Raw genomic sequence first — 24,447 nt, forward strand, 5'->3', positions numbered from 1 at the left:
CTTGGGGGCAGGAGTGACAGTCCCCAGGTTGCAGATGGAGAGGTCCACTTGGAGCAGGTGAATGATCTGCCCACAGGCACACCCAGGTCTACTCAGCTCCAAAGCCAAATGGTGTTTATTACATCCTTGCACCCCCTACATAAATCCACATACTGTCAAGACCCCAAAAGCACTCAGGTATCTTATCTGCCACCCAACTAGTGGTGGCCGCTGCTGCCCAGGTGTTTGGATCCACCTGGTACAGCCTAAGTGGCTCACAGTGACCAGGCCACACCCTGGGAGGCACAGTTCCACAGAGGGGGGGGGGGGTCTGCAAAGGGTGGCTTTGACCTGCCCGGGGGGAGATGTGAGGGCAGCCACCGAAGGGAAATCACTCTTTGTCTTCACGTACCTTCCCAAGGATAATGTCTGAAAGGCCAGACTTCTTTAGGAAAAGTGCAGCTTCGCTCGCCCCAACTCTCCCTGTATATGCTGGGTCGACCTGAAATGGGAGGGTAAGAGTTGTGATGACTTTGCAGCAGCAGGTAAAGCAGCACCCGCCACGCTGACTGTTCCCTGAAGATTTAAAGAACAGAAAAGGACAGGAGGCCGCTTCAACTGGGCTTCAATTCAGTACTGTGCTTTCCAGTTTAATTGCTCTCTGGTTCCATCTAAAAAGACATCAGTTAAACTTACCTGCTTATAGTAAGATTCATATAACGGATTTCCAGTGGGAATCTGCAAACAGAATCACAGATATTGGTCAAAAGTGGACACATTCCTTCGGGTGGGGGAGAGGGGAAGTGCCACCCCCTCAATGTTGTCATTACCAAAATGTATGATACTGAAAGTCAAAATTTCGGTACTTCCAATATCCTCCAGATGCTGAACTGTTTATCTTCAGACACAGATACGACACTTATTTGATTTAGAAAAACCAAATGCTAATGATCTTCAATAAATCCTAATTCCAGTGCAAACAGTGTGGTTGTTCAGGAAGCTGCAGTAGCAGCGGAGGCCCAGTGTCAATTTCCATTAATTTCCATTCACTGAGCGATGGGATTTCAACGCATCTGAGAGCTCACGGGGAAAAAACGCTCTATGCTTTGAGATTGTTCTCTGGCTCCAGAATTAGCAGACGAGTGTCTGCATGGCATCATGAGTCCCCAGGCACTCAGCCTTCCAACAGGCTGTCCTGCCCTGGGTCTCGTCCTCACCCTTCCTGCCCGTCCTCCACCAGCTACCTGAGTGACTACAGAGAACATGCTGACCAGCCCCCGCCAAGAGAAAGCTGGCCAGTGACAGCTCCCACCAGGGTAGGCAGGAAGTTCAAAGTCCTCAGCTGGGCATTGATGACATTCCAAGTTCCAGCCCATCAAAGCACCAAGACATCACCTTTCGGAGAAGGTAAACTGCCTCATCTAAGGCCACGAGGCTAATCAAGGCCACCTCCACATCCAGCATGGCTAATGGCCAAGGTCACACACTTCCCACCGTGTCTACTGCCTTTCTTCCTGATCTTAAGGGGCTGTCCCCTAGTGGGGAGGAAAGGCATATCAGGGAGTGTGCCAACCCGGTGAGGAATTAAGCAGCCACTAAAACGCTGGCTATAAAGGCTTACGTGCTAGTGTTTTACTGAGTGAGGCGAAAAAAGCAGTACACAAACCTGCTGTTGATTTAATAAGTGATCAAAAGTGAAGAATGCACAATTAGGCTTAATTATATAGAAGAACAGGCATGTAAACAGCTAAAGAAAGCAAGGCGGAAAAAAAGAGTATTGTCTAAGAAGCAGGAGTATAGTGCTTATCAAATTAGTCCTTGAATGCTGTCGCAGGATTTCTCACAATGAATGAGACCCCAGCGAGGTTGGTTCCCTTCAGTCATAATCACTGGATGTGAACCAATATGCACCTAATACTTGCACACTGTTGTGCTGTGGTGGGTCATTTCAAGTTAAAAATACTGCCCGGATTACAGTCAGCTTCTCTGGGGGACGCCAACACCTACAAACATATAAAGAACTGAAAGTACAAAGAAAAATACCACGACAGAATGAAAATAGAAGGAAAACAGCCTAAGTGTCTCAAAGGGGAAAGAAGAAAGTCAAAACAAAAAGAAAAAGGGGAAAAGAAAGAAGGAAATATTGAAAAGGCAGAAAAAACTAGAACAATATGAAAAAGAAAGAAAGGCCAGAGGTTAAGGAATAATAATTTAAAAAAAAAAAAAAAGACAAAGACACCAAGGAAAAGAATTAAACTAGCTGGGCACAGTGGCTCAGGCCAATAGTCCCATCTACTTAGGAGGCTAAGGCAGGAGGATGGCTTGAGGCCAGGAGTTCAAGTCCAGCCCAGATAACACAGCGAGACCCTGTCTCAAAAAACAAAAAAAAGAATTAGGAGGAGGTGAGTGCATAGCTACAGCAGCCCCTGTCTGTTTCCCTCATCCCCAGGAGCCCCTGACTAACTCAGTCCCTGGGGGAGTGGTCTGGGGTTCAGGAAGGACTGGGAGTGGCCATCACCCTTAATTTCTTTATGACTTTATTAGATGACAGTCTGTAGCCATCACACCCTGTGTGACCTTCTGGGTCTAAACTCCAGTTTGCTTCTGAAACAGCTCCCCAGAGGGATAAGATAGACAGAAAGGAGGCAAAGTCAGGTAGGCTGGTTGTCACTCATCAGTAAAGGTGACAGTGGCTGGATCCAGACAGCAGGTAGCACATCACCTGCCATTGGCTCACAGACCCCAGAAGCTCCCCACTTTAGATGACAAAGGTGCCCTTTCTACCAACGATCAGAGAGGTACAGATATGAAATACATTTCCAGTGTTTTTTTTTTAAAATAGATTTCATAATAAGCAAGAGAAAGAGGTTTCCAAGCCACTATCAATCCAGTGAAAAAAAGAGTTGTGGTATTTGGGGCATGCAGGGTTATTAAATATCCATCTCAAACTTCCCAAATGCTTATGAGTGACAAGATCTACAACCAAGAGAAAAGAGGCCCTGACTAGCGCAGAAAAGCTGCTGAAGCACTTGACTCGAACCTCCAACCTCTGACGGTCCATGCTAAGAGCTCATTCATATACACTGCTTGACATTCAGTGGGCCGGGCGTGGTGGTGGCACCGGTAGCCCCAGCTACTCGGGAGCCTGAGGCAGGTGGATCTCTTGAGCCCAAGAGTTTGAGGCTGTGGTGAGCTAGGCTGATGCCACTGCACTCAAACCTGGGAAACATAGCAAGACCCTATCTCTAAGAAAAAAAAAATTTGTAATAAAAAAATAAAAGAAAGTTTGATGGCCAGTTATCAATCCCAAAGACTTCAGCTGATGGAAACCTCAAGCATTCCCCTTTAACTATGGGATCTATTTGGGTAACCTAGGAAAATGACAGCAGTTAGAGATTTCGATTTAATGACACGTATTTCAAGTACTGCTAAAGCAGAAGGGGGAAGAAAAAAAGGAAAACATCAGACCCTAATTACCACTTCCTCTTACCCCACTGCTGCTTCCTGGGGACAGCAGAGTTACACCTGCAAGCTACCCTAATGTGCCACTGCAGCAGAGCTGAAGACACACACGGCTAACGCCGTGAATCCTCAACCAGGGGCAGTCTGTGTTGTCCGCCCCTGTGCAGAGACCTTGCAGCTCCCAACAGGAAGCCTCAAAGCTGCCGGGAAAGAGCCCTTTGCATGTGAAAGCAGCCACCAGAGCTGCCCACCCATGTCTGACCCCAAAGTGAACCCAGGGCCAAGCCAGAGGCAAAGGCAGAAAGGGGACAGACCAGGGTGAGACTTGCAGTGTAAGTGGCTGCAGGTGGCACCGTGACTGCCGCAGGAATGGAAGGAAGTACGATGGAGCCTACCCCAGGGTACAGAGAAGACGCCATCTTCACCTCTGCCGTGTCTGAATTATTGATGAGGTTCAACACAGCTTTCAGCTTGGTCTTTTATTAATAGCTGCTCTTCCTGTCTTAAAATACTAAGAGAGACAACATGCAAAGTTCCTGTGGCCTTTTCACTTTACCCTCCAGCCCAGAAACAATTTACAAGTGGGATGACATGAAGGGGATCACATGGAAGAGAACAATTTCACATCCTTCTGTTGTGAAGGCTTGAAAATACCACAATTCCTGTGAGCATGTGTGATTTTAACCTGGGAGAAAACCAGTTGAGTTTTTAACTGCCTTAAAACACAGCAACACTACTTTGGAGGGAAACCCTCTGAGGATAGTGTTCTAATGACTCCTAATCCTCCCAGGACTGAGTCCACCCAGCTCTGATCCCCACATTCGGCCAAGGGCAGGGCGGGACTCCTCCTGGGTCTTCATGCTTGGCTGTCTCCAACCAAACTCCTGCTCTGCCTGCAAAGTGTTCGCACACAAAACAAAGCAATGACTGCCAGCCTTGTTCGTTTCAAAATGACACTTTTAAGCAAATTCATTTGCATTTTAAAACTTTCATAAAAGTACCTATAATCCCTGGTCCTAACAAATAGTGGGTCGTGTTTATATAAAAGTGAAGGCTGGCTGTTTTATATCCAGTGCCTCACTGAGCCCTCCCGACAACACTACAGCGCAAGTAACAGTGCTAGTTCCAACTGACAGGTGGGGAAACTGAGGTTGCCTGCCTAGGGTCACACAGCCAGGCAGTGATGGGGCCAGAGAAACACCCAGGCTAAGGGGCCCTGGAGTCAGACCCTAACCTACTTCGGATCCTGCAGAGGTGGCCCAGGTGAGACAGAGCTGGGCACTGAGCCTCAGGACAGCCTCACGTGCCTGCTTGTCTGGGAAAATGCACATCCGTGATTACGTGATGCTGCAGTTTTATTAAACAGAAGAGGCAAAAGGGCATATTTGAGCATATAAATCGACTGGAAAACCAGTATTTTCCAAGGGCCTGCCATTTCCGCAGGAAAGTGGAGAGCCTATAATGGCTGTGTTTTTCAATGCTGCTGCCAAGTTTTGCAGGAAGTTAGGTACATACACCAAAAGACATCCCCATCTGAGTTTCTACTTAGAAAAACAGGCCGAGGCAAAAACATAACCAGAGAAGTGCTCACTTGATGATCCTTGCACTTCTGCCTTCCCTGGAGTTCCCCACGAGTCTTGTACCACCATCATCTCAAGTGTGCCCAGCCCTCCTGGCAGGCCGGCCCACAGTCTGCAGGTGACGAAACCTGGCTCAGTCACACAGCAAGGCAAGTACATGGCAGACCTGGGACTTGACTCGCACTCAAAAGGCATCAGGAGGCCGGGTGCAGTGGCTCACACCTGTAATCCCAGCACTTTGGGTAGCCGAGGCCATCACTTGAGGCCAGGAGTTTGATATCAGCCTGTGCAACACAGCAAGACCACATCTCTACAAAAAATTTAAAAATTAGCTGGGCGTGGTGATATGTACCTGTAGTCCTAGCTACTCAGGAGGCTGAGATGGGAAGATTGATTGAGCCCAGAAGTTCAAGGATGCAGTGAGCTATGACCAGGCCACTGCGCTCCAGCCTGGGTGACAGAGCGAGACCCTCTCTCAAAAAAAAAAAAAAAAAGAAGAAAAAGGCATCAGGAAAACACTGGGCCATGTCTAACTTCCCTGGAATGGACACCAACAGCTCTTTCCAACTGCCTGATCAGAGGTTTCTACATCAGGGCTAAGGTAAATGTTACTGAGGGAAGGAGATGACTTGGGAAGTGAGAAAGAGCTTTTCTAAGTCACTTTTGGAAGCCAAGGTGGGAAGATCGCTTGGGGCCAGGAATTGGAGACCAGGCTGAGGAAGAGTGAGATTCTGTCTCTACAAAAAATAGAAAAATAAGCCAGGAGTGATGGCGCATGCCTGTAGTCCCAGTGACTTGGGAGGCTGAGGCAGGAGGATCACTTGGGCCCAAGAGTTTGAGGTTGCTGTGAACTATGATGAGACACCATAGCACTCTAGCCTGGGTGACAGAGCAAGACCCTGCCTCGAAAAAATAAAAATAAAAAATAAATAAATCGTAAGAAAAAAGACTTACCAATTAAAAATGAGCCAGGGATAAGAGAAAGGCGATTCAGAAAGAAAAGAGGCAGCAAAGCTAGGGGGAAAACATTACGCCTCACCAGTAATTTAAGTATTACAAAATAAAATTTGGTGCCAGTTTTTGCTATCAGTTTGGCAAAGCTGAACAAAGACATATGCTGTGCAAGGTTGCCAAAAGTGGAAATACACGTCCCGGGCTCTGCTGGTGGGAACATAAACCATCTCAGCCTCTTTGGAGGGCGACGTGGCACTGTGAGTTTAAATGTGTGCAACTCTTGCATGCAGGTTGAGCACGATTCCTACACCAAACTCCAGCAAGGTTTTTTGTAAACATAGATACGATTATTCTGAAATTCATACAGAAGGGCAGAGAAACTAAAATACCTAAAACAATTTTGAAAAAGAAGAATAAAGTGGAAGGAATCAGTCCACCTGATTTCAAGACTCAGTCTATAGCTAGAGGGATTAAGACAGCACAGTGTTGGCAGAGCAGCAGACAGAGGGAGCTGTGGAACAGAACAGAACGGAGGACCCAGAAATAGAGCCACACAAAGATGCCAGTCTGATTCTTTTCCTTCCTTTGAATAAACCTATGAAATCCCATCTGATTTTTCAACAAAGGTGCAAAAGCACTTCAGGAGGAAAGACAGCATTTTCAACGAATGGTGCTGGGGCAACTGTATCCATAGGAAGAAAATGAGCCTCGACTTAAGTCCTCTACCTCATACAAGAACTCACTCAAAATGCATCATGGGGGCCGGGCGCGGTGGCTCACGCCTGTAATCCTAGCACTCTGGGAGGCCAAGGCGGGTGGGTCGCTCGAGGTCAGGAGTTCGAGACCAGCCTGAGCGAGACCCCGTCTCTACTAAAAATAGAAAGAAATTATCTGGACAACTAAAAATACATATAGAAAAAATTAGCTGGGCATGGTGGCGCATGCCTGTAGCCCCAGCTACCTGGGAGGCTGAGGCAGGAGGATCGCTCGAGCCCAGGAGTTTGAGGTTGCTGTGAGCTAGGCTGACGCCACGGCACTCACTCTAGCCCGGGCAACAAAGTGAGACTCTGTCTCAAAAAAAAAAAAAAAAATGCATCATGGACTTAAACATAAAACATAAAAATATGTTTAGGAAAAAACACAGGAATCAAACTTCAGGATCTAGGGCTAGACAGAGAGTTTTTAGACTTGATATCAAAAGCCCAATTCATAAAAGGAAAGACTGGCAAATTGGATATCATCAGAACTACAAACGTTTGCTCTGTGAAAGAGTTGGATAAGAGGATGAAAAGACAAGCACCAGACTAGGAGGAGACATTTGCAAAGCACGCACCCAACAAAGGACTAGTGTCTAAAATATATAAACAGCTCTCAAAACTCAACAGCAAAACAAAAGCAAACAATCCAATTAGAAGATGTGCAGGCTGGTGTGATGGCCCGTGCCTATAGTCCTGGCTACTTGGAAGGCTGAGGCAGGAGGATCACCCGAGCCCAGAAGTTGGAGGCTGCAGTGAGATATGATGACACCACTGCACTCTAGCCTGGGTGACAGAGCAATACCCTGTCTCCAAAATATATATGTATATATACACACACACATGCACACATTAAAATAAAAATAAATACAACATAAAAACACAAATATGCAACTACTGCCCTGGGCATTTACCCCAAAGAAATACAGAGTCATGTTCACATAACATCCTGCATGCAATGCTTACGGCAGCTTTATCCATCACTGCCCCAAACTGGAAACACTCAGAAGTCCTTCGACAAGTGACTGGTTCAACAAGCTGTGGTGCAAGCACACCATGGACAGTACTCAGCAGTGGGATATACGCAACAACCCAGATGAATCTCCAGAGAGTTATACTGAGTGAAAAAGGCCTAACCCAGAAGGTTACATACTGTATGATTCCATTACAGAACATTATTAAGATGCTAAAATCACAGAAATGAACAGATTGATGGCTGCCAGGGGTTAAGGAAGAGCTGGGAGGGGAGTGGGTATAGTTATGAAAGGGCAGCAGCAGACAGCTGCTCAGTATCTGACTGTATCAACACAGTCATCTATCCTTGTTGCAAAACTACACCATCATTGTGCAAAATGTTACTTACCTTGGAAGAAACTGGGTAAATGGTGCACAGTAACAGTTCCCAACCTTTTTGGCACCGGGGACCAGTTCCACGGAGGGAGTGGGGAGGCGACGCTCAGGCAGTGATGTGAGAGATGGGGAGAGGCTGTATAAGTACAGAGGAAGCTTTGCTCCCTCAAGTGGTGCTCACCTTCTGCTGTGCCCGCCCCCCCCCCCCACACACAGTTCCTAAGTTTCACAGAAGACAATTTTTCTACGGAAGGGGGGACCAGCGGAGCTCTGTAGCCCAGAGCTTGGGGACCACAGGTACACAGGATTTCTCTTACAACTGCATGTGCACCTACAATAACCTCAAAATAAGACATTTGGTGTTATTTTTCTTAAAGAGTCTTAGGAGATCTAACAACCAAATGCAAGGTGATATCTGCAGACAATCACGGAAATATAAATATGGACTGGGTATTAGAGAATACTAAAGTGGTTATTATTAGTTGTGTAAGTATGATAATGGCATTGTGGTTATGTAAAGAAAACAGTCTTAACTGTTAGACACATGTTGAAATACAATTTCTAAGATTAAAAGAAAAACGCCTAAAAGTCAGGCCTGGTGTGACACGCCTGTAGTCCCAGCTACTTGGGAGGCTAAAGAAGGAGGATCACTTGAGCCCAGGAGTTTGAGGCTGCAGTGACCTATGATAGCACCACTGCAGCCCAGATGACAGAGCAAGACCTTGCTTCAAGGAAAAAACAAAAAAAAGACCTAGGAAATAAAAATATATGTGGAGGGTATCAAGGGATGGTGGACAGGTGCAAAGAAATTTGCAAAATGCTGATATCTACTGTAATGGGTGGTGGGTACATGAGAATTCATTAAACTCTTCCCTCTAATTTTTGAAAGTTTAAAATTTGACATAATTAGGCCGGGCGTGGTGGCTCATGCCTATAATCCTAGTACTTTGGGAGGTCGAGGCAGGTGGATCGTTTGAGCTCAGGAGTTCAAGACCAGCCTGAGCAAGAGCAAGACCCCGTCTCTACTAAAAAATAGAAAGAAATTAGCTGGACAACTAAAAATATATAGAAAAAATTAGCCAGGCATGGTGGCGCATGCCTGTAGTCCCACCTACTCAGGATGCTGAGGCAGGAGGATTGCTTTGAGCCCAGGAGTTTGAGGTTGCTGTGAGCTAGGCTGACGCCACAGCACTCTAGCCCGGACAACAGAGTGAGACTCTGTCTCAAAAAAAAAAAAAATTTTTTTGGACATAATTGAAGACCACCACTGATGTGTCTCTGCTTTGGCAAGGACCCTAATGGCACAAGGGGCTGCTTCTTGCACCTCTGTTGTTCCATTTCTGTCCTTTTTGCAAAAGCAACTCGTGCCAACATAGAACACCAGAGAATACAGAGAGCCACAAGGAAGCAAACCAGGACACCCACAGAAATCCTTGTCAGCGTGTCTGTCCTGCCAGTTTCCAATATGGGGAGAGAGACAGGATGCCACTTAAGGTTTAAGTGTTAGAAATGAAGGGAGCGTTGTCATGAATAGGATCGTAGTTTTGTCAAACCATAAAAACTATCATTCAAGCAGGGTGTGATGGCAAGTGCCTACAGTCCCAGCTACTCAGGAGGCTGAGATGGGAGGATCCCCTGAGTTCTGAGTTCTGGAGTTCGAGGCCAGCCTGGGCAACATAGTGAGACCTCATCTCAAAAAACAAAAAAAGAAAGAAAAGGCCTGGTGGTGGTGGCTCACACCTGTAATCCTAGACTCTACAAAAAACAAACAAGTAAATAAAAACTAGCATTCCTTTAAAAACACATACAGGTATGCCCTTCCAAGGCTACAAATTCTGCTCTGGGAATCTACGCTGAAGAACCACTAAGTTACACAGGAGCAGGGAAGGGCAGGAGCGTTGGTTCAGTTTTCCCTTCTCAAGGGCAGAAATGCAGGGCTGAAACAGCTGAGAATTGGTGAAGCCAATAATAACTGCTGTGTCTCCATGGGACCAGAAGAAATACCTCGTAACAGTAAAAACAGCCGAGTGTTTCCGAGTGGGGTACAATCGTCATCTATTTGCCAAGCGAAAAAGAAAGGCCTGCACTAGCAAGTCCGGCGGGACCTGGCCTGTAAGAGCATGGTGTCCTATGTCCCCAGTATCTGAGCCTGGCAGGACAGACACACGAACAGGACCTTCTGTGGGTAACCTGGTTTGCTTCCTCATGGCTCTCTGTGTTGGCTAGTGTTCTACATTAACACACATCGCACTTGTAAAGAGGACCGAAACGGAACGAGAGAGGTGCAAGGAGAAGCAGGACCTGAAGGAAGATTCATGGATTCTCCCTGGGGACCCAAATGACCACCCTGCAAGACAGATATGCCCAGGGCTCAGTGCCTCCACCCCACCCAGAAGGAACTCAGGGCCACAGCACAGCGATGAGACCGGCAGTTCCCGGTCTGGAGAACCACCAAGAAGCAAGAGAAGCAGGCCTGAGAGTCTAGACATGCAGTGAAGCACCAGGGTGAACAAGATGGGCAGGGTGGGGGGCGGAGCACAGATTCAAGGTTTGAGAGCTTGAAGTGCTCCCAAGGGATCACTGCTCCCAGCCTCCTGGAAATGCAATAATGAGAGACAAAAGATAACTTGCGGCAGGCTTCCCGCCCTGACGATGCACTGCCCTGTGGAGGACACAGAACTAAGCTGGCTGGGCCCTGAGACTGCCTGGCTCCATCTGCACCTCTGGGCTACCACTAGAATGCTGTGCAACCCTGGGGAGGAGAGAGCAGTCTCTCTGGGCCTTAGTTTCTGTATCTAGAGACAGGGGTGAGCATTCCCACCAGTGGGGACTTGTTCATCACTCGCTATTGTGATTCCTATTAGCCTCTCCTTCCACCGACTCTAGGTGAAAATGTATCTTATCCCCAGAAATACCTCCTTTATCCCAGTTCCACCTCCAGCCACTGACCTCCCCCTGCCCTTCACAGAAAATCTCCTGAAAGAGGGGTCCACCCTTGGATTGGCCAGCTCTCAGCCCTTTGGACTTGGGAATTCATTCATTCATTCACTCACTCTATGAACATACGTTGAGTTCACACTAAGAGCCATTGGGCTGGGCGCAGTGGCTCACACCTGTGATCTCAGCACTTTGAGAGGCCGGAGCAGTATCACTTGAGGCCAGGAGTTTGACACCACAGCCTGGGCAACATAGCAAGACCCCTTTCTATAAAAAGTAAGAAAAATTAGCCAGGCATGGTGGTGAGCTCCTCTAGTCCTAGCTACTCGGGAAGCTGAGGTGGGAGGATGGCTTGAGCCCAAGAGTTCAAGGCTGCAGTGAGTTATGATGGCACCACTGCACTCCAGCCTGGGTGACAGAGTGAGACCCTGTCAAAAAAATGAAGAGGCACTGGGGCTACAAAAGTGTGCGGGACAGTGCCCTGGGCTTGAGGAAGGAGAGGCAGGCAGGCAAAGTGAGCCCAGGATTACAGCGCGGAAGGCTGTGTGACATGATGGTGGTGGTGGGCACAGCCAAGGTGGCCTCCAGAGCCTGGGCCAAGTTGTCAGGGCCGGGCCAGGCGTGCCCCAGGGCAGAGAAGGCAGGCTGGGGCTGCGGGTAACTCAGCACAGTTCCAGCCAGGCAGAAAGGCAGACACATCGGATAACAGGGTCTGTGCTTGCTGTGAAGCCAGGATGTCATCCCCAAGGCGAGGCAGAGCCACGGCAGCGCGGGCCTGGCAGTCCATCGAGCTGGGCAGACGCGCATGCGAGCAGGTGCATATGAGCATGTATCAGCTACACAGAGTGGGGGACAGGAGGGGAGCCTGGAAGGGAGAGATGGCCACAGTCCTCCAGCAGGACGAGCCCCAGGGAACGCAGTGACTCACTGTGCAGACACACATGCAGAGGGGGGCACACCGGTTCCTCTTTGAATGCGTTTCTTTGGGATGTCCCTGTGGAGTGTCAACGTAGAAACCTAATTCCCATTCCAGCAGTGTCTACTGAGTGCCTCCCTCCGCCCGGGCGCTGCCCTTGGTGCAGGTGCAGCAGTGACCAAGGGCACCCACCCCACCCCCACCTAGTGGATTCACTAGACACAATTAGCTGCCAAGTACTAAAGGGAAAAGACAGGATGGAGGCCAACTCTGCAGCCACACACCCAGGACAGCAGGGAGACGCCACCTCCCGAGGAACACCCTTACCAAAGCGGTGGGGGTGGGGTGGGGGGACAGGACTGTAATGGGGAAGGAGGAAGGAAGGAGGGGCCACCAAAGCGAAAACACCAAGGGAACAGGCCTTGCAGGGAGCGAGGGGCAGAACAGCGGGGGCAAGCAGGATAGAGACAGAATGTGCCACGCAGGAGGGGGGCAGATTCCAGCCCTTCCTCTCAATGATGCTGCTTAAGATGACAAGTTGCACCAGCCTCCAGCAGCCCTCCCTGCTGCTGACCCGTCTCTCACAGACGCTGCTCCTGGGCATCTCAGAGAACAGCCCTGGCCATTCTGTTTCCTTCCTCCATCCAGTAAGGAGACTCCCTGGAGAGACTCAGGGGACAGTCCACCTGATGGGGTCGATGGCTCAGCAGCAAGTGCATCCCACACAGCGGGGCACCTAGCGCCTTCCTTGAGGGCTCCCAACTTTCTGCAAGTGCACCCTGAGTCTTCCCGAAATCCCTCTCCTACATTGGCCACTCCTGGGCTCCAACGCCCCTGCCATCCTCTGATCCCTGGCTTGACTCGGCTCCTGCCTGGCCCCTATCCCCTAGCCGAGCACGCTGCCCAGGGCTCAGGGCTGGATGTGTCTGGCCTCCTGCTGGGGTGTTCCTGGCCATGGGTGGAGCCAGGCAGGTGGGCCCCTGCACCGCCTCCCTCATCACTGTGGTAGCAGCATCTGCCTCCCGGCGCCACTGTCTTTTCTCCTGGGCCCTCCAGACATCAGACACCACACTAGGCTCCCAGATTCCATGGCCAGCAGAAACATGAGCCCTGCCACCGCGGAGCATCAGTCTGGTCAGGGAACCAACGCCAGTCAGCTAGCACACATGACAACACGCAACAGCAAGCGTGCTGGCAGGGGCAGTGAGGACAAGGACAGAAAAAGAGCTCTGTTCCGATGGGAAGGCCAGCCCTCCACCCAGACTCCTGGGCCCCACCCTCTGGCTCTACCAGAGCCCCGCCCACCTTCACCTGTTGCTCTCTTTATTTCACTCCCCCACACACGGCCACTGTCATGCTCAGAAAGGCCCTGCGGCGTTTCCAAAGGAGGGTAAGGCCCCAGTCCTTGGCCCAGTACTCAGAGTGCGCCCCAGCCATGCTCCTCCCCGCCAGGCTGATTCCACTCCACACACTCAGCTGCATGCACATGCATACACTCACTGCACACCGACACTCTCACACATGCACACCCATACGCTCACCCACGCACGCATGTACACAGTCACTCTAACACAGGCACACAGTTGCACACCCATACACACACTGAGCAGGACACTCACAGAGCACGCAATCAACCTCCATCTGGTGGACGCTCTACTGAACATGGCTCGCACCTTCTCATGTTGGTACAAAACACAGTCATGCCTTGGTTAACGACAGGGCTATGTTCTGAGAAATGCGTCACTAGGCAATGATGTCGTCATGTGAACATCGAAGTGCACTTACACAAACCTAGGTGGTACAGCCTACTCCTCGCCGACGCTGTGTGGTACAGCCCCCTGCTCCTGGGCTACAGACCTGTGCAGCAGGTTACTGTCCTCAACACTGTAGGCAATTATAACACAGTGCTAAGTATTCGTGTATGCAATACCAAAAAAACACGGTACTATAACCGTATAGGACTGCTGTCACATACGCAGTCCAACACTGACGAAAACGCCATTATGCAGCACATTACTGTGCTCCCTGTGCCTGGGGGGCCTCTGCCTCCTGAAGGCCGACCCCCTGCTCTAACACACCTCCTTGTCTGTTCCCCCAATTGAAACGAGTCTCTCTCCCTTCCACAATGCCATAGCCCCGAGCTTAAGACAAGGGGCACTTTTTAAGGTCCAACTGATGGAAAGGCTACTCTGACAATCAGCCCCCTCTTCCTACATTCTCAGTGCCTGGGCAGGTGGCAGGTTCTTGTTTATTCCACACCGCAGAATGCTGTGGCTCCTGGAAGCAGCCTTCGCTAAACGTCTCTTCATGCAGCGTGTAAGATTCGGATGAGGAGGGGGTGCAGCGGGTGCAGCACAATGGGCAGACATGGCACCATTGCTCTGCAGCAGAGGGGACAAGCTACGATGCCTCTCTGGGCCTCAGTGTGGCCACCTGTAAAATGGGACTAACCCTGCCCCTGCCCTGCAGATTACTGTGAGTATCAAAGGGTAACATGCAGGTAAACCACACTCCGCAACCAAAAGCCATTATCGCGTCTTTTACTGTGGTTATTACATCACTGTCATTATTCCTGAGATATAGGAAACCCTCAGCGCCCTCACAGCCCAGCCTGCCAAACGATCTCTGCCAAATAATAAGGTACTTCACCCAGTGCTGACTACACTAAAGCATAAATCATACTCATTTTCTCCCCCAGCCAGTCAGCAAGCTGCTCCCAGCACCTAGGATAGAGCAGTATTGTACCAGTTCCCTTAGTCTTGGCTGACATTTTTTAAAGATGGATGATGTTACACACAGCAGGTAAGTACATACCTACAAAAATCTGCATATGTGGTGGTGAGTTAAAGGATATTTTCTAGTGCCTAAGAGTCAACAACAACAAAATTAAATCAACAAAGTCAAATAACTTTGAATGCCAACACTTAGAGCTCAGCCTAAAAGAAAACGCCAACTCCTTGGCCTGCTGTGAGCAGGTGAAGTGACAGCACCGACAGCATCGATCTGCACCACAGGGTCACCAGACTGTCCTGACCCACTCAGCAACTGTGGGGCCTGCGTGGCCACTCCAGAATCTTCTCAATGGAGAAAGTTTCCAAAACCATGTAGGGGTGTGCTATGTTCAAGGAGCTGTTCTAAATCTTACCCAAGAAAAAACTCAAAGGGAGAAACATATGCAATAGCACACACCTAGGTCAGCTGCATTTGGGACCACCCCGCAACCACAAACAGTGCCATCTCTAGGGTGTTGGGGGATTTAGAGGGCTTCTCTACCCCCAAAACTGCATAGTCCTGGGTCTTCTCAGTGTAAGGACCTCATCATCAACAGGTTTTTTCCCTGTTTCATCTCTCCCCTTTGAAAATAGTCTGAAACAAGATCATTTTCTTTTCCATGGGAAAAGGTAAAATTGAAAAGTACATCCCCTTTGGATTAAGCCAATCTTCTATGGATCGATGTAATGACACAGGCAAGCTCGTGTTGTCACTAATAAATGAGGGAAGCCCTCTCCTCACCCTCTCATGAGTGGAGGGGAAGAGGCAGCGGGACCCCAGCCCTGGTGGCGCCCTGAGCCCTGTCACCAGGGAGTGGTTCTGGGCCCTGGGGCTGTTTCTTTGGCCTGGAGACAAAACGTTCCATCTATCGACTCCCATCACAGGCAGCTGGAGAGACAGACCACGCCCCTGGCTGCTGTTCCAAGTATCCAGCCTCTAACAGATGGATATCACCTGACTACTACATGCTGGACACCCATATTTCAGTAGCTGGGGGCACAGCAGGGAGCAGGACAGAGCTTTTCCTGCCCTTCTGGGAGCCCACAGTGTGGCATCTACGGGACACATTGGTGGCTTTGGAGCCTGCAGTCTGATCCAGGCACTCGACCTCCCTGAGGGGCCTGACTGGTCATTTGACCTCTCTCCTTCTCAGTTTCCTTATCTAGAAACAAGCACAGGGACAATGACACCATCAGTGGTCCAATAACACTCCCTTACTTCTGCATAACATCTGCACCCAAATCTCTCAACACTGTTCTGGGAGATTCTGGGTTACCAGTCAGAGAAGCGGGGACAGGCAGCTGTGGAGACAGTGCCGGGAGGGAAGGCACACGCAGAGGGTGGGGGAAGGCCCTGGTCAGGGCATCTGCAGCCAGCCCTGCCGGAACAGAGGCAAAAGAAAAAGGGAGGTGCAGGCGCTGTCTTCCTCCACCCCAGTGGAGGCAATTCATTCCACCTCTGTGGGTGCCGCCTGACCTCCATGAGGGTGTCTGTCACACTGTGTCCTAATTATCTTTGTGCCTGGGTACTCAGCTCCAGTTGAGCTGACCCAGGGTAGGGCTCAGCTTTACCCATCTCAGTCACAAACAGCACAAAGCAGTTCAGCGAATGGAATCTAATGGTGCCCCTAGCTCAAGAGTTATTCTTCTGAGCTGCGCCTAAATCTGGGGTCTCACCCAACCTGCAGGGTCTCCTGTGACTTGGGGGACTTTGCCTCAACTCACACAGCCACAGCCCACAGGGACCACCCATCGCTGCTGTCCTGGCTCCCTGAAGGCGCATCCTGTCCTACTGGCTACACATACACCTGCTTCTTTCTCTGGCTTCTCTCCCCAATCAGACGATCGCCTGTCCAAATGGCCACCCCACATAGTCCTTGAATCACTAGCCCCTTCTCTCCTCCTGAAACAATCTCGGGCCAGGTTCCCCTTTATCACTTCATGCCCCTATCACAGCAAATGTCTCTGAGCTAGTACCCAGCCCAAAGCATTCCCTGTGTAAGTGGCTGGACAATCTAAAGGTGTCACTCTTCAAGAACCTGCCATAGCTCCCAATGCAATCAGTAAATGGATTCTGCTATCAAGACTGCATCCCCACGCAGCAGGCAGTGCAGCTGGAAACCTGAGGTAACCTGTGGCCATCTGGAACCTCTACTTCCCCCCAAAAGCCTGTGGTATTGTGAGCTGCAATTGGTCAGGTGCAGTAGCTCACACCTGTAATCACAGGACTTTGGGAGGCCAAGGCAGGAGAATCACTTGAGGCAAGGAGTTCGGGACTAGCCTGGGCAACATAAGGAGACCCCCATCTCTATAAAAAATTAGCTGGGCGTGGTGGTGCGCACCTGTAGTTCCAGCTACTCAGGAGGCTGAGGCAGGAGGATCACTTGGGCCCCAGAGTTCGAGGCTGCAGTAGCTATGATCACACCACTGCACTCCAGCCTGGGCCACAGATAGAAATCCCATCTCTTAAAATTTTTTTTAAAGAGCTGGGACTATTATGGGGGAAAGCCCACACAGGCTTTAAAAGCTAATTTGTTTACACTCCACACAGAATGGTAACCTTCAGGCCACCACTCTGTCTGGTGGTAAAGCCCAGCCCAGCACAGGGGACAGAAGGTAGTTCTCAGTTCCCCAACCCCCATCTGCCATTGGCCACTCTCTGGGCAAGCAGACACCCCAGCAGTCCCTTTTGTCTTGGGCCAATTTGCAGCCCAGGCACAGACTCCCCTGTCCTATTTACTAAACCACCTTCCTCCTTTCATCCCCAAGCTGCCCTAATTAAGAGAGGGACATGGACCCCCAAGTCCCAGCCCCACATTTTGGGCCTTTGAGCTCGAACTGCAGCCTCTGGGCTCTTGCTCAGTCTGCTTCGCCTCCATGTGAAAGGCCATTCTTCCTTCCCTTCCCTGTGCCCCCAGGGCCCAGTCCAACACCCCCTCTCCTCCATGCAGCCGTGTAGTACGTCTGCCCCTCCTCCTGCTCAGACCACCTGTGACCTGAGCCTCCACTGTGGCCTGGCCAAGCCACCCCTCCTCATGGGCAGGGCCTGGGAATACTGCTCACCACTCCCGCAGGGAAACCTTTTTATCCTCGTGAAGACAACCAGCAGGCCTTTCCACTTCCTCTCTCGCTTCCGGTGAGATGAATTAAAGCAATAAAGTAATGACTTGACAAGTGCTGTCCTCTCCACTCAGAGGACAGAGTATCTAATGACCAGGTGGCAAGATCACTGTATAAAAACAAACGAGATCAGGAGACGTCACCCCATTGTAAGGCTTGGGAGATAAAAGAAACTTTCCAAGACAGGGAACTACGGTGCAATGAAGAGGCCTGAACCTGGGTCATTAGAGCTGTGTCAGCACGAGCTCACCAGGTATGACCTTGGGCAAGGGACACACCTCCGGTCTCAGTTTACCCCCTCACACATAGAAGATAACACCGACTGGGGGGACCAGGAGGACAGATAAACCAAGCAATCCCGGAGGCCTTTCCTACTCAGTCCTTCCAGCCTACGTGGTGAGGCCATCCTGGACCTCATATCAGATCACAGTCCTCCCCTGCTCTGCTCTTCTCTTCTCTGGATATGGATCACGGCTGGACAGGCGACGTATTTGTGCATTTCTTTCCGCCCGTGCCCCCTCCTCAGCTCCATGGAACAAGGTTGTCTTCAGAGTCCCTGTTCCATCCCCTGCCCGGAAAGCACCCAGCAAAGGGAAGATGCCGCATAAATATTTACTGAAGGAACAGCGTGACCTAGGACCGGAAGGCACAGGGAAGGCACCTGATGTCACACCTCAGGGTCCTGAGGCTCCACTGTGGCTAGTCAGGTAGAGCAGTACTGTTCCCAATCTGCAGATGGGGAAACTAAGGTACAGAAAGTACTTGCCAATTGAGGGCAAGGAGCAAACATCTGGGGACCCAAACATTGAAAAGCTGGCGAACATATGGGTACCCTAACATGGCTTCAAATAATACTGGGACTGAAGAGTCATGTTCAAGGAAGAGTATGGAGAAGATTTCCAAGTGGACGCTGGCTGCACAGGTCAGGTCAAGGTGGGGAGGACCCGAGAGCACCCCCAGGCGGGGGCTGACAAGGTGCCCCTCACTGGGGTGCAGCAGTGGTGTCTGTCCGTCCGTCACAGGAACACAGCACAGACTGAGATAACAGAATTGGAAAGTGGATGCTCAGCTCTCTGGTACCACCTGACCCGAGGGCAGTCACTCTGCTTCCTGGATCAGCTGACCAAGGTTAAGAATCAGGCGTGAGAAAATTGTTTTAAAGTTAGGAACTGGGGTGGCGGGGGCAAAACATACATATTCTTGCTTGATGAGGTGCTATTTAGTAAAAAAACACCAGACCAATACAGTCAATAAGAGACAGCCATGGCCAGGCACAGTGGCTCACGCCTGTAATCCCAGCGCTTCGACAGGCTGAGACGGGAAGATCACTTGAGACTAGGAGTTCAATACCAGCCTAGGCAACATAGCAAGATCCAGTCTCTACAAACGTTTTTTTGTTTGTTTTTTAATTAACCTGGAGTGGTGGCACATGGCTGTAGTCCCACCTACTTGGGAGGCTGCAGTGGGAGGATTGCTTGAGGCCAGGAGTTCAAGACCAGCCTGGGCAACACAGTGAGACCTCATCTTAAAAAAAATTTTTGTTTTAATTAGCCGAAAGTAGTAGCACCTGTAGTCCCAGCTACTTCAGAGGCTGAGGTGGGAAGATAGCTTTAGGCCAGGAGTTTGAGGTTATAGTGAGCTATGATCGCACCACTGCACTCCAGTCTGGGTGACAGAGTGAGAACTGGTCTCTAAAAAAAAAAAAAATCAGAGAGAGAGAGAGACACGCACACACAAACAGGGGTTCTGGATCTCACAGGCATGGATTTCACTTTAAAACTTCACTCTCAACTCATCAATTTACACCACATTGCCATTAGCATTCTAGTAAGATAGACTCACAATTATTTTAAAGAAAAAAACAAGGGACAAGAGGACAAGCAAACGTTGCAAGCCACTCGCATTCATTCCAGACACACTGGCCAGGCGCTGCTCTGGGCGGGGTGCCCAGCAGGCTGTCTGGAAGGTGGGGAGCTGCAACAGGCAGACGTGGGTGCAGCCTCAGCTCTGGCACGTTACTTAATCTCCATGGGTCTCAGTATCCGCGCTTGTAAATGGGAATAAAAACCTCCTAGAATGGTGGCACCCAGCAAAAAGAAAATGTATCTAAAGCCCCTGGATGGAGGAAGCATGACCAGGGAGAAAGAAGCAAGGAAGATGGAACTCCTCGGGCACCGGGCAGTGTCTCCTCATCATTGAGCCCAGTGCTCTCCTCTGGTTGTCAAGCACTTCCTAGGTACAGGGGACCTGCAGAAGGCACAGGAGAGAGAACTGTCCTTCGGGTGGGGCTGAGGGAAGACAATGCAGAAGAGGCCCCAGAGAGAGGCCTCAGAGAGCGGCTCCAGCACAGGCAGGATGCAACAGGAGGTCACACCAAGTAAGGTTCCATCAACAAGAGCAAACAGAGCCAGGGATGCTGAGGCTAGAACACGTGCGGGACAGCGAGCAGGAGAGGTCAGGTGGAGCCCAAACAGGGCTAGGGCATAGGAAGGCAGGGCTTGGGCTCATCCAGCCTGACTCACTTGAGAGGGAGGGGAATGGGAGCTGCGGAAGGGTTTTGGAGCAGGGGAGTGGTTGAGGATGCGTTTTAGATCAATCCCATGGGGGTGTGGGATGAAGTGGGAGGGAGAGACTAAGCAGGAAAGGAAACAGCCCCAGACCACTTTGGGGTGTGGCAAGGAAGAGGCCAATGCCAGAGTCCAGCAGGCTGGCAGGGGAAGGGAGAGACACGAGGCTGGACTCCTGAAGGGTCTGGGGGCAGGCAGGTTTAGAGTACTCTGCATGGAAGCTCCAGGGGAGACAGCATGCAGAGAGACAGAGAGGAAGGAGGCAGGTGGGGGGTTGAAATTTGGAGGCAGGAAAGAGAACAAAGGGAGAGAAGATGAAGACTGAAGGCCGACAGCTCCAGTGTTGCAGGGCTCAAGGAGGACCAGCTCCAGCAACAGGCCACTACAGTCAAGGATGGTGGGGTTGCTGGCAACCTCGGAGAGTACAAAGGTATAAAGGATATGGGTGTGCTCACATAGAAGATTTTCTCCAAGAGTTGAAGAAAGGCTGAGCAGGGAGAAACATAAATCAATGAGATGGGGAAAAAAACATCACCCCTATCGAGCCATTCTAAGGGCTCATTAAAATGAATTTTAAAAGAAAAAAGAAGAAAAAATAAATAAAAATCACTCCTAGAGAGGCAGGAGTACAGAGTCTTCAAATTGACATTGATCTTCAGGGTCAGAAAAGGCTGTGTGAGGAAGGCAATGTCCTAGATGACGTCGGGTATGCAGAGCAGACAGGGAAAGATGGACAGTGCCAGGGGCAGAGGAAACACACCCCCTCCTCCCTTCCGCTAACCCACTAACTAAGCGCTTTACTCACCTTCACCTGGCCACCCATTTCCAAGTGTGCCCTGTTACCTCCAACCAGATCACAGCCTTCTTTCTGCTCCAGGGTGTACCCCCCTTACCCTCTACTGCCCCCAACCAGAAATTGTCTGGAAATTATACCCATGCTTCCCCTGGAATTATCTGTGAACCTGTGTGAGCTCTGAGCTAGAATGCAAGGGCCTAGGAGGGCCATGCCTCACACCTGGGCCGACAGTAACCCCTGGTGCAGAGCTTCACTCAAGAGCAGGCATAGAGAAGTATTGACAAAATTACCTGAAGGAAGAAAACTGGGACATGCCTTCATTCAACAAACATGCAGGGAAAGAAACAGGACAAAGCTTAGAAGTCAGCACCCTGAATTTGTCAGAAGCCACAGGATCCAGGCTGTTGGTCACTTCTTACAACTCCTCAGTTCAATTTTGTCCCCTGCCACAGCCCTAGCCCCCACATAGAGAAGAAAAGCCACGTGGGAACTGCACCAGGTGGTGCAAGTCATTGGTCCCAGCTTCACAGGTTTGACTGACATTTCCTGCAAGCTGAGCTCAGGAGCACTGAGCAAGAGGCCTGTCCTTGCCTTACTGGACAACTAACTGGTCTAACAGGAAGACAGATGGCAGAGAAACACACAACTGTGGACCGTGTTCAGTGCTGAGGGGTGGAATGAGGGAGGCAGACAGCTGTGTGGGGTGCTGCTTATGACAGGTGATCAGCAAAGGCCTCTGGGAAGAGTGACATTTGAGCTGCCACCTGAAGGAAGGGAAGGAGCCAGGCACTGGAAGTGCCAAGGGGGAAACGAAGCAGAGTGATTCAGGAAGAAGGAACAGCCAGTGGGTACACCCTGAGGACAAAGAGGGCTTGGACTATGGAAGGGAGGGACAGAAAGCAGTGCATATGGTTGCAGTGTGGGGACCAGGGACAGCACAAAGTAGGTGAAGCGTTAGAGGCTGGCAGGTGCCTGGCGGGTAGGGCTTTGTGGTTCCTGGGAAGGAATCCGGATTCTATTCCAAAAGGTTTTAAGCATTGAGTCACATGACCTGATTCCTGTTTTCATATATTCATGCAAATTACCACCCTCCTCCAAAGCTAAGCCTCCATCAGTAAAATAAGAATTCCCTCCTTGAAGTGCAGGTAAGCGACAACAGGCTAGACAACATTCTATAACTCTAAAGTACTCAATAAACATTAACTATTGTCATCAAAGTTCAAATTAGGGTTAGTGTCAAAATTAGACAGGAAGTTCTAAAAAGACCCCCCTCAAAAAAAAAAAAAAAACAACAAGAATGCTTTCTCATTAAATGAGCTTAGGTGAGTTTCACTCCCCCCACACCCTAAACTGTAGCACTTGGCTATTAATAATGATACCTAGTATCTGTAGAGCACTTAGTTTACAGAGCACTTTCATGTCTGTTACAAGAACTTGTTAATTAATAACCACCAGTCGTTATGGCTGTTGATTCCAGTCTTTATGGCTGTTAATTTAGTGACAGTGTTGCAAATTGGCTAGTTCTTGCAAGATTTAAAAGGTGTACACGTTTCTCTTTCTTCTCCACAGTCATGTCAACCTGCTAATCAGCTCTCGTCAGCTTTGGCATTCTTACTTGTTGTGGTCCCTATTCCCAAATGTCCAAATCTGGCAACGATTAAATGATGATAATAATTATGGTATCACTGAGTGCTTCCAATGTGCTAGGCACTGTTCTAAGTGCTTTACACGCTTAATCTTCACATTATCCCAATACAATTTTTTCTTCTTTGAGACAGGGTCTCATTCTGTTGCCCAGGCTGGCCTGCAGTGTTGTCATCATAGCTCACTGCAACCTCAAATTCCTGGGCTCAAGCGATCCTCCTGGCTCGGCCTCCCAAGTGGCTGGGACTACAGGCATGCACCACCACACCCAGCTAATTTTTCTATTTTTTGTAGAGATAGGGTCTGGCTATGTTGTCCAAGCTCGTCTTGAACTCCTGGCCTCAACTGATCCCTTCAAGAACTCCCACCTCTGCCTCCCAAAGTGCTAGGATTATAGGCGTGAGCCACCACCCCAGCCTCAACACATTTTTATACCCCCATTTTCCATATAAGGCAACTGATGTGTGGAAAGGCTAGGAGCTTCATCAGAGGACATTCACAGGAAAAAGAGCTGGAGGCAAGACTTGAGCGAAAGATAATCTGACCCTGTGTTCTCACTGTTAATCACTATGTTCTCCTAGATGATTCTAGCAAAGTGATTATAATATGGTGCTTGGTGCAACACAGGTATTCAGCAAATTAAAGGCAGCTATGATTAGCAGGACACAGGCAGTTTCTAGCTCCCACGAGCGTCACCTCCAAGAGAGCAACGACCTTGTCTGTACGACCGTTGCGCTCCCAGCACCTGACCTAACGCGCATTTGAGGACTGGACAGATGAATGAATGAAAGTCCCTCCCAAAAAGCAGAGCTGCCTGCGCATGGCTCTTTTTTGCATGTCTGTGTCACGCTACAGATACTGCCCCTTAGTAAGCACATCAGGCGAATTTGAGGACGCAGAAGGCGCCTGGAGACCAGCGATCTCCGCACGGTGCAGGGAAAGCTGAAGCAGCTCCCCAAGGAGGGAGAGATGAGTCCGAGATCGTGCTGCCGGCAGGTCCTGGCTCCAGCGAGGCTCTGCCCTCCACCCCGCCTGCTCCCCGCGGCGACACGGGCGCCCGAACCAGCAGGAGACAAAGACTCCCGGGGCCGCCGCGCCGACAGAAATGCTAGCTCCCCTCGCCCACCTCCCGGAACAGAGCCCAGTGCCGCCGTGCACCGCCCCACCTGCTAGCTTCTGCGGCAGCACGGTCCGGGCCCGGGCGGAGCAGACACGCGCCGCGCCCAGCCTCATAGCCACCAGCGGAGGGTCGCTCGGGAGCGGGAGGCTGAGGGCCCCGCCGGCCTGTCACCTTCAGGGCCGCACCTCTGCCCGCCCGCCGCGGGTCCCTCAACGCGAGCCACACCAGCCACCGCCGCCTGCTCGGGTCTCCCCGCGCGTCGGCCTCCCCGCGGCGCCTGCTTCGCTCCCCGCGCCCCGGCGCCGCCCCCGAGTCCTCCCCGCCCGTACCTGCTGGGAGAGGGGAATGAGCGGCGCCGCCATCTTCCCACGGACTCGGGCTCCGAGCGCCTGGGGAACGGGGGCGGGGCTGCGGCCGCGCGTGCGCACTGGCGCGAGGAGCAGTGCGCGCGCAGCCTGTCCCGAGAGTGGGCGTGGCCAGAGGCAGGGTCACGCAC

The 24,447-nt window shown here is 50.6% G+C and overlaps 1 protein-coding gene across 8 annotated transcripts in view; it reads right to left on the reverse strand.

Moving 5' to 3' along the window:
- EPS15L1 (epidermal growth factor receptor pathway substrate 15 like 1) overlaps positions 1–24,447 on the reverse strand; it is a 97,576-nt gene extending 73,129 nt beyond the window's left edge. For 6 of the 8 annotated variants that reach the window (XR_006735150.1, XM_045551291.1, XM_045551290.1 and 3 more), the window contains exons 1-3: positions 24,281–24,352; positions 676–717; positions 392–481 (exon numbers count right to left, since the gene is read on the reverse strand). Coding sequence is in view for 6 of the 8 variants with exons in the window: in XM_045551291.1 (XP_045407247.1) it covers positions 392–481; positions 676–717; positions 24,281–24,313 (165 nt within the window). In the remaining 2 variants the exon portion in view is untranslated. Of the gene's footprint in view, positions 1–391; positions 482–675; positions 718–8,093; positions 8,170–24,280 lie in introns of those variants that run through there. The other 2 variants (XM_045551281.1, XM_045551325.1) reach the window with 2 other exon arrangements.

This window comes from Lemur catta, chromosome 1, assembly GCF_020740605.2.
Source record: "Lemur catta isolate mLemCat1 chromosome 1, mLemCat1.pri, whole genome shotgun sequence".
Taxonomy (NCBI): Eukaryota; Metazoa; Chordata; class Mammalia; order Primates; family Lemuridae; genus Lemur; species Lemur catta.